This window comes from Leptonychotes weddellii, chromosome 3, assembly GCF_054177405.1.
Source record: "Leptonychotes weddellii isolate Sample4059 chromosome 3, ASM5417740v2, whole genome shotgun sequence".
Lineage (NCBI taxonomy): Eukaryota > Metazoa > Chordata > Mammalia > Carnivora > Phocidae > Leptonychotes > Leptonychotes weddellii.
This window is the reverse complement of record NC_138371.1, coordinates 29,424,122-29,434,550: the sequence shown is the minus strand read 5'-3', so window position 1 is coordinate 29,434,550 and position 10,429 is coordinate 29,424,122. Positions and strand designations below refer to the sequence as shown.

The following is a 10,429-nucleotide window of genomic DNA, read 5'->3' as shown; positions in this document are numbered from 1 at the left end:
TGAGCCACCCAGGCGCCCAATTTTGTCTTTATTTTTTAAAGTAACAGGGGCGCCTGGGTGGCTCAGTTGGTTAAGCGACTGCCTTCGGCTCAGGTCATGATCCTGGAGTCCCGGGATCGAGTCCCTCATCGGGCTCCCTGCTCGGCAGGGAGTCTGCTTCTCCCTCTGACCCTCCCCCTCTCATGCTCTCTCTCTCTCTCTCTCATTCTCTCTCTCAAATAAATAAATAAAATCTTTAAAAAAATAAATAAATAAATAAAGTAACCTATACACCCAACGTGGGGCTTGAACTCATGACCCGAGATCAAGAGTTGCATGCTCTACTGACTAAGCCAGCCAGATGCCCTAAGAGCTCTTTATTTTTATCTCAGTTTTCATTTATAGGGCTTTAAAAAAAGAAAGCCTTTATTTTTTATAGCAGTTTTGGGTTTATAATAAAATTGAGAGGAAAGGGGTGCCTGGGTGGCTCAGTTGGTTAAGCAGCCAACTCTTGATTTCAGCTCAGGTCAGGGTTGTGAGATTGAGCCCCATATTGGGCTCCATGTTGAGTGTGGAGCCTGCTTAGAATTCTCTTTCTCCCTTTCCCTCAAAAAAAAAAAAAAGGGAAGGAGGAAGATACAGAGATTTCATATACCCCTTTCATTTACCCTGTGCTTCCACAAATGCATAGCCTTCACCATTATTGACATCACTTACCAAAATTGTGCATTTTTTTCCAAGGATGAACCTATATTGACATATCATAATTACCCCAAGGGTTCAAGTTGGTATTGTACATCCAGTGGGTTTGGACAAATGTATAATAACATATATCTATCATTATAATATCATACAAAGGATTTTCACTGCCCTAAAAATCCTCTGTCTATTCATCTCCTGCCTCCTCTTTCTGGCAAGCACTGACCTTTTTTAAAGATTTTTTTTTTTTGAAGATTTTGTTTATTTATTTGACAGAGAGATAGCGAGAGCAGGAATACAAGCAGGGGGAGTGGGAGAGGGAGAAGCAGGCTTCCCACCGAGCAGGGAGCCTGATGTGGGGCTCGATCCCAGAACCTGGGATCATGACCTGAGCTGAAGGCAGACCCTTAACGACTAAGCCACCCAGGCGCCCAAGCACTGACCTTTTTATTGTATCCTTAGTTTTGCCTTTTCTAGAATGTCATATAGTTGGAATCATTCAGTATGTAAACTCCTCAGATTGGTTTATTTTTCACTTATATTTAAGCTTCATCCATGTCTTTTCATGGCTTGATAGCTCATTTCTTTTAGCACTGAATAGTATTGCATTGTCTGGATGTACCACAGCTCATCCATTCATCTACTAAAGGACATCTTGGTTGCTTCCCAGTTTTGGCAGTTATGAACAAAGCTGCAGTGAACAGCTGTGTGCAGGTTGTTGTGTGGACATAAGTTTCCAGCTCCTTTGGGTAAATATCAAGAGGTGTGATTGCTGGTAAGAGTATGTTTAATTTTGTAAGAAACGGTTTTTGAGGATTCTATTGATGTATCCTCTGGCTCAGAGGTTCTTTACTAAGCTGTGACCAGTGTACTAATAAGCCTACAAAAGGCATTCATTTCTGCTACAGTGTTTTTTATCTCTAACATTTCTTTCTGGTGGTTAGGATTTCCATCTCTCTGCCTACATTGCCTATCTGTTCTTGCATGCTGTGTGCTTTATCCTTTACCTAAGGATCCTTTAGAACCCTTAGCAGCATATTAAGCAGAGTTGTTTTAAATTCCTGGGGGCGCCTGGGTGGCTTAGTCAGTTGGGCATCTGACTCTTGGTATTGGCTCGGGTCATGGTCTTGGGTTGTGAGAGCAAGCCCCACGTCGGGCTCCGTGCTGGGCGTGGAGCCTGCTGGAGATTCTCTTTCTCCCTCTGCCCCTCCTCCCAACTTCCCCCCAACCCCCTCTCGCATGCTCTAAATTAATTAATTAATTAGTTCTTCATCTGATAATTCCAGTGTCCCCTCCATATATTGTTCTAATGCTTGCTCTGTTTCTTCAAATTGTATTTTTTACCTTTTGGTATCCCTTGTAATTTTTTTATTGATCCCTGGACAAACTGGGTAAAAGAAACTGGTGTAAATACGCCTTTAGTAATGTGATGGTGAGGTGTGAGGAAAGGGGAAGCATCCCACAGTCCTATGATTAGGTGTCAGTCTTTTAGTGAGCCTGTGCCTCTGGATCGTGAACTTCATTAAGTGTTTCTCAGGTTTTTTTTCCCCTCCCCATTTGGGTGGGACAGGATGGCTTCCTTCTTCCTTCTTCCACATGAAACGCTAGCCCTGACTGGAGTTGGATATTTCCCTTCTCCTAGGCAGTTAGGCTCTGACAAAACCCCAGCAGGTTAGGCTCTGAGGGCAGGCCTTGTTAAGAAGAACAGAGTGCTCTGGTTTATTTCAAATTAGGTCCTTTTTCAAGGAAATTTTTTTCAAGCTTCCCTGCTAGAAGCCCAAGGGGGAGTTTCTTCATTATTTACTGTGGGAACCTGGTTGAGCTCTTAAAGGTAAATCTCACAATATTTTGGGGGGCAGGGGTTGGGACTATGATTGGGTCTCCCTGGAGTTTTTAATTCTCAGAGTTGTGTATACTGAACCTCCAGCTATTTGTTAATTACAGTTCAGGTTTTCCTACCCCAGGACTGGTTCCTGAGGTGGTTTCTGCTTGTGGGTCTCTGCTTCGGTAAGAGGTAACTCCCTGATTTCACCTGTCTCTTTAATCTTGGGCCCTTTCCTGTCTTCCTGTTTTCCCTAGTTTCTTTAAACCCTGGGTCCTCTCCTGTCTTAGGGTCCAAGGAGAGTTGTTGATTTTTCAGTCTGTTCAGCTTTTTTTCATTGGAATGGAGTTGCTAAATGAATTCAGCTTTCTCATCATTAATTTATGCCCTCTGCTCTGTGTCATGCTTAGAAACTCCTTTCCCAGGGCTCCTGGGTGGCTTAGTCAGTTAAGCGTCTGCACAGGTAATGATCTTGGGGTCCTGGGATTGAGCCCCACATTGGACTCCCTGCTCAGTGGGATGGTCTGCTTCTCCCTCGCCCTCTGCCCCTCCCCCCCACTCATGCGCACTCACTCGCTCTCTCAAATAAATAAATAAAATCTTAAAAAAAAAAAGAAACTCCTTTCCTGCTTTAGGGGTATTCCTAATATAAACATTTACTATACATTTTCACAGTAATTTTAATAGTTTAATTTTTCACATTTAAAAAATGTGTAAGGTATCTTTGTAAGGTAAGAGTTAAGGACTCTTACTATTAATAATTATTCAAATATTTAGCATTGATTAATGAGTGTTATATTCTTTCCCTACATTCTTTCACAACTTTTAAATAAGCTAAAGTTTTTTTCAGGGGCTAATTATCCAGTTTTGAAACAACTGGAAGCCTGTTTTATTGTTTACTATCTCTATACCCTAGACTAATTTTTAACCTTTTTTCTGGTTCTCAGCCAGTGCTTATCAGTATCACAGGTGAAGTAAAAATTTGGATTTCCCTATGAATTTTATTCATCCACTGGTGCTGTTATAGTAAAAAATTTAAAATTGACTCTATTGCCACGTCCTTTTCTTCCGCATTCCTACATCTTTTAAAGAAAAGAAACTTTTGACTTTCTAGTTATAATTAGTTTTAAAGTGCCCTGACTGAAATTATTAAAATATATTTGCACTCTATCCTCCGAGACTATGGAGTAAATCATTATGCAGGCCACTTAAAAGGGAGAACTTAATTATCAGATCTGTTGGTAAGATAGGAATTTCTCAATTATTGGCTTAGATTGCTTGGTATTACTTAGATAATCTACTTTACTAGATAATAAGTATGTTTTCCTATTTTCAGGTTTGGTCTGAGATTGGCAAAGGCTTTTTAGATGGATCGCTTGATAAAAGTACAACTCGGAAAAAACAATATGAAGATGGTAAGTTTTGCTACTCTTAAATTATAGTAAGGATATGTGCCCCAATTTTAATAAGGTTATCTGTGAATCATGATATTATAGGTCATGTATATTTTCTATCTTTATGTTTTTCTCCTACATTTCCTATAATAAAGGTTTTTCTTAAAAGAGAGGAAAAAGCAGTAAATCAATGAAACTCTAGTACTCACTATAGAATGAGGCTGGTATAGCCTACAGGAAAATGTAAGGGTACAATCCTGGGAAAGCAATTTGATAACACATATTAAGAGTCATAAATAATGGGGGTGCCTGGGTGGCTCAGTCTGTTGAGTGGCTGCCTTCAGCTCAGGTCATGATCCCAGGGTCCTGGGATCAAGCCCCACATCAGGCTCCCTGTGGGCAGCCTGCTTCTCCCTCTCCACCATTTGTGCTCTCTTTTGTTCTATCTCTCTTGCTCTCAAATAAATAATTTTTTTAAAAGAATGCTTTAAAAATAAGAGTCATAAATAATGGATAAAATTATCTAAGAGAAGACAAAAATCATGAATATTTTTTTGTAGTGCTGTTTCTATAAATAGAAAATCAGAAGCAATCGAAATGTCCAACAATATAGGAACTGCTAAATCATACCAGCTTAAATATTATATAGATATTTGTAAAAAATGTAGGAACATAAAAATTCTTGCTATTATAACATTGAGTAAAAATATTCTCTGGTGCCTGGGTGGCTCAGTCGGTTAAGTGTCTGCCTTCGGCTCAGGTCATGATCCCAGGGTCCTGGGATTGAGCCCCACATCAGGCTCCCTATTCAGCGGGGAGCCTGCTTCTCCCTCTCCCTCTGTCTCTCTGTGCTCTCTCTGTCTCTGTCTCTCTCTCAAATGAATAAATAAAATATGTGAAAACATATTTTCAGGGGCGCCTGGGTGGCTCAGCTATTAAGCGTCTGCCTTTGGCTCAGGTCATGATCCCACGGTCCTGGGATCGAGCCCTGCATTGGGCTCCCTGCTTGGCGGGAAGCCTGCTTCTCCCTCTCCCACTCCCCCTGCTTGTGTTCCCTCTCTCGCTGTGTCTCTGTCAAATAAATAAATAAAATCTTAGAAAAACACACAACATATATTTTCAAAATTTGCGGGCATTGGTTGCAACTTTATAAAATCTACACAGAAAAATAGCAATTTTAGTTTAAGATAGCTCCACAGAATTATTCTTTCTTTTTTTTTTGGTTGTGTATCTTCTGTCAGTAACTTAATGATTATTATGCTTTAATACCTTTATTTTGAGCTGCTTCAATTCTTTTTTTGGAAGTAGGGTAAATTAAAATACATGGGCTGTGTTGGAACAGTGGATTATTTTCCATATATAATAGTGTTGCTTCCTATTACTGTCATCCTTCATTCCTTAAATAAATGTTTGTGGCCTCTATGTGCTAGGCACTATTTTATTTTGTGTGCAGGAGACAAAATTCCCTGCCCTCATGGGGCTTACAATTCTAGTGATTCCCTTGATGTCCAACATAAGTCCAAAAAAGCCAATGCACTCTGGTTTTTATTGCCATTGTGATTATCTTGATGGATGCATTAGGACTAACTCCCCTTAATAAAAAATGTATTTCACAAATACTGGTTCAATTAATCCAAAATGAAAATTAATAATTTATGTTCTGTGATTCTAATAAAAGTAGATTATCTAACATGATATGTTTCTCGGGTTGTAACATTGGCATAAATCAAATTTTTATTGAAAATGATTCTTTTTTCGTATTTATGTGAGTAGGAAGCCATGGCTGGATCAGTGCATCCTTTGTTTATGTGAGTCATTCTTAACCTGGTCTGTACATTAAAGTCACCTTCAGAACTTAAAACAAAAAAACTGAAGATCAGGCCCCACCGTAAACCAGTTTATTCAGAGTCTAAGAGAGAGGCGCCCTGGGCATCAGATATTTCTATGAAAGCTGTGCAGATTATTCTGATGTACTTGTAGGGTCGAGAATGTACAGCAATAGTTACCAAGCTTTGCTACACACTGAATCTTTTAAGAAATATGGGGGTGCCTGGCTGGTGCAGTCAGAAGAGCATGTGACTCTTGATCTCAGGGTCATGAGTTCCAGTCCCATGCTGGGTGTAGAGATTACTAAAAAAAATTAAACTATAAAAAAATAATAAATATTGACATCAGGCTTCCATTCCTAAACATTTGGATTTAATTTGTATGAGGTGTGACTCGTACTCTATGATTTTTTTTTTTTTTTGAGAGCGAAATTGGGGGGTGGGGCAGAAGGAGAGAAAGAGAATCTTAAGCAGACTCCATGCCCAGTGTGGAGCCCAGTGCAGGGCTGGATCTCACAATCCTCAGATCATGACCCAAGCTGAAATCAAGAGTCAGATGCATAACTGGCTGAGCCATCCAGGTGCCCCTACTTTACAATTTCTTTAAAAAAGCTTCCTAGGTGATTCTAATCTGTAGCAAAATTGGGAACCACTGCATCACAGTGTTAATAATTTTTCATTTTAATCACTAATGTGTTACATTCATGCAATTCTATAACTAGTGAGTATCTATAATATTCTGGTATGTTTTTGGTGCTGGGGAGATGTCGATAAACAAAACAAACAAAAATTATAGTGGGAAGCAGCAGACAATAATAAGTAAACCAAATAGTGTTTTGTTTTTTTTTTTAAGATTTTATTCATTCATTTGCCAGAGAGAGAGAGAGGGAGAGTACAAGCAGGGGGAGTGGCAGGCAGAGGGAGAAGCAGCCTCCTTGCTAAGCAAGGAGCCTGATGTGGGACTCGATCCAGGATCCTGAGATCATGACCCAAGCCGAAGGCAGATGCCCAACCATCTGAGCCACCCAGGCACCCCCAAATAGTGTTTTAAAAGATGGAAAGTGCCTATGGAGAAAATTAAATCAGGAAGGGAGATAGGGTGTGCTAGGGATGGGGAGGTTGCAATTTTGAATAAGGTTATTAGGAAGGGCCTCACTAAGATTAGGTGACTTATGAGATAACACTTGCAAGAGATAAGGAAATCATTCAATGCAGATCATGTGGCTATCCACACGTCCAAAGGAAGAAGATTCTATGTAGAGGGAAAGTAATTGCAAAGTCCTGGAGGTGGGAACTTTTTTGCAGGAGTCGTCAGTCAGAAGAGGAATAGAAGAGATGAGGCCAGAAAGACTGGGGAGGAGGGACAGATTTTGTCTAGCTTGTATCTCATTGTATGACTAGGTTGTTACTATGAGATAGGAAGCCACTGGAAGATTTTAGCAGTTATAATCTGAGTTATTTATTTTTTTTTAAGATTTTATTTTTAAGTAATTTCTACATCCAATGTGGGGCTCAAACTTACAACCCTGAGATCAAGACTTGCATGCTCTACTGACTGAGCCAGCCAGGTACCCTAATCTGAGTTACGTTTTTAATGGGTCACTCTGGCTGCTGTGATAGATTATAGGCACCTAGAGCAGAACAGTGAGACTAATTTAGGGGCTGTTGCAATGAACCAGGCAAGAGAAAAAATGTGACTTGGACTAGGTGGTAGGCAGCAGAAAATAGAGAATGAAAAAAAAAAAGGAAGAGTAATTTTGTATTTTGAAGTTAGAACACAGACATAAGCTGACAGGTTAGTTGTATGGTATAAGAGAGAAGGAGACACCAAGGTTTCAGGCCTGAGTATTTGGAAAATGAGGTTGTTAGGGAGATAGGGCAGACTTGGGAAAATCCAGTTTTGCTGGTGAAGATCAAGAGTTCATTTGTAGATATGTTTAATAGACTTCAGACGTCTAAGTGGAGATGCTAAATTGGTTGTTAGATATATGAATCTGGAGTTCAGGGGAAAGTCCCGACTGGAAATATAAATGTGGAGTGTTTAGTCCATAGATTGTATTTATTAAAGCCTTGAGACTAGTGACCATCAAGGTAATGAATATAAATAGAAAGAGAAAAGAGGTCCAGCAGGGGAGGAGCAAGATGGGGGAGGAGTAGGAGACCTAAATTTCGTCTGGTCCCAGGAATTCAGCTAGATAGGGATCAAACCATTCTGAACACCTACGAACTCAACAGGAGATCAAAGGAAAGAATAGCAGCAACTCTCTGAACAGAAAAGCGACCACTTTCTGGAAGGTAGGACGTGCGGAGAAGTGAATCTGAGGCAATATTCGGGAAGATAGATGGTGGGGGAGGGGGCCTCCATCAGCCGCTACAGGCAAGTGATAGAGCAGCGGAGCACAAAATTGGAAATTTTGGTAGTCGACTCTGCTGAGGGATGTCGCTCCAGTGGCTAAGTGGGGGGGTGGAACCTCGCTGGGACAGTGTGGTCTCAGGACCCTCGGGGTCACAGAAAATCCGAGGGTGCCTGAGTGCAGCAGAGCTCCCAGGTATCAGAGCGGGGAAGCCGGCTGCAGAGACGGAGCTGAGGAGTGGGCCCTCAGGTCGGGATTGCCATAAACTGTGATCTGCGGCACAGTCGGGCCCCTGCTCTTCCAGCAGGGACCCAACAAGCGGCAGATCCGGGGAGACTCCCCTACCTTCCCCGGGAGGAGCGGCACAGGAGTGCACTGCAGGGATCTGCCGGGTTTGGAGACTCCAAACGGGGTCGTGTGTCAGAGATAGAAACGCTTGGTCACAGGGGGTGAGCACGGAGTGTGGCCGGAGACCGGGGAGACAGGAGTGATCGACTGCTTTTCTCTGGGGGTGCACTGAGGAGTGGGGCCCCATGTTCTCGGCTCCTCTGGATCGGAGATTGGGAGGCCTCCATTTTCACTCTCGTCCTCCAAAGCTGTACGGAGCTTGCAGGGAACAAAAGCTCCCGAGAGCAAACCCGAGCAGATTACTTACCCGGACCGGCAAGGGCGGGGCAATTCCGCCTCTGGCAAAGACATCTGAGAACCACCACAACTGGCCCCTTGCCCAGAAGATCAGCAAGAACAGCCAGCCAAGACCAAGTCTACCGATCAATGAGAATGGCAGAACTCCAGCGCTAGGGGAATACAGCACATAGAATTTATGGCTTTTTTTCCATGATTCCTTAGTCTTTCAAAGTTAATTTTTTTAATTTTCTTTTTTTACTTAAAAATTTTTCTTTTTCCTTTTGTTAACCAACATCTTGTCAATCCCTTTTTTAAAATGTCTTTTTTATTTTTCATTTTTAGAGTCATATTCTATCTCTTCGTAGTAGTTAACCTTATTTTTGGTGTATATATATATAAGTTGTTCTCTCTTTAAAATTTTGGGATATAGTTTCTTCTAACAGACCAAAATATACCCTAAATCTCTAGTGAATGGCTTTATTCTAGTCTCCTGTCTGATCACATTCTCCCCCGCCTTTTTTTTTTTCAATCCTCTTCTTTCTTTTTTCAACCAACTTCTTATCAGTTCCTTTTATAAAATCTTTCCTAATTTTCATCTTTACAATCATATTCCATCCTTCATCATATTTACGCTTATTTTTGTACATATATAAGTTTTCTTTCTTTAAAATTTTGGGAGGCACTTTATTCTAACAGACCAAAATATGCCCAAAATCTAGTGTGTGGCACTGATCTGTGCACCAGCCTGATCATATTTGATCATATTCTGGTTTTTTTGTTTGTTTTTATCTTTTTCTGTTTCTTTTTTCTTTCTTTCCCTTTCTTTTCCCCTGGTTTCAGGTCTCTTCTGAATTGTTTAGTGTATATTTTTGGGGGTCATTGTTACCCTGTTAGCATTTTGTTCTCTCATTCATCTACTCTGGACAAAATGACAGGACGGAAAAAATCACCTCAAAAAAAGAACAAGAGGCAGTACCGACTGCCAGGGACCTACTCAATACGGACATTAGTATGATGTTGGAACTAGAGTTCAGAATGATGATTTTAAAGATAGCTGGGCTTGAAAAAAGTGTGGAAGATATTAGAGAAACCCCTTCTGGAGAAATAAAAGAACTAAAAAATCTAACCAAGTTGAAATCAAAAAGGTTATTAATGAGGTGCAATCACAAATGGAGGCTCTAACTGCTAGGATAAATGAGGCAGAAGAAAGAATTAGTGATATAGAAGACCAAATGATGGAAAATAAAGAAGCTGAGAAAAAGAGAGATAAACAACTACTGGATCACAAGGGCAGAGTTCGAGAGATAAGTGATACCATAAGACAAAACAACATTAGAATAATTGGGATCCCAGAAGAAGAAGAAAGAGGAGAGGGGCAGAACGTATATTGGAACAAATTATAGCAGAGAACTTCCCTAATTTGGGGAAAGAAACAGGCATCAAAATCCAGGAGGCACAGAGAACCCCCCTCAAAATCAATAAAAATAGGTCAACGCCCCGACATCTAATAGTAAAACTTACGAGTCTCATAGACAAAGAGAAAATCCTGAAAGCAGCTCGGGAGAAGAGATATGTAACCTACAATGGTAGAAACATTAGATTGGCAACAGACCTGGCGGGCCAGAAAGGACTGGCATGATATATTCAGAGCACTAAATGAGAAAAATATGCAGCCAAGAATACTATATCCAGCTAGGCTGTCACTGAAAATAGAAGGAGAGATAAAAA

At 40.8% G+C, this 10,429-nt stretch overlaps 1 protein-coding gene across 4 annotated transcripts in view; it reads left to right on the top strand.

Annotated features, from left to right (window-relative positions):
* The window catches only part of CYP20A1 (cytochrome P450 family 20 subfamily A member 1), a 74,496-nt gene that overhangs the window by 38,148 nt on the left and 25,919 nt on the right, over positions 1–10,429 (top strand). For all 4 annotated transcript variants that reach the window (XM_081813876.1, XM_081813875.1, XM_081813878.1 and 1 more), the window contains one exon: positions 3,837–3,915. In XM_081813876.1, the coding sequence (XP_081670002.1) occupies positions 3,837–3,915 (79 nt within the window). The remainder of the gene's footprint in view (positions 1–3,836; positions 3,916–10,429) is intronic.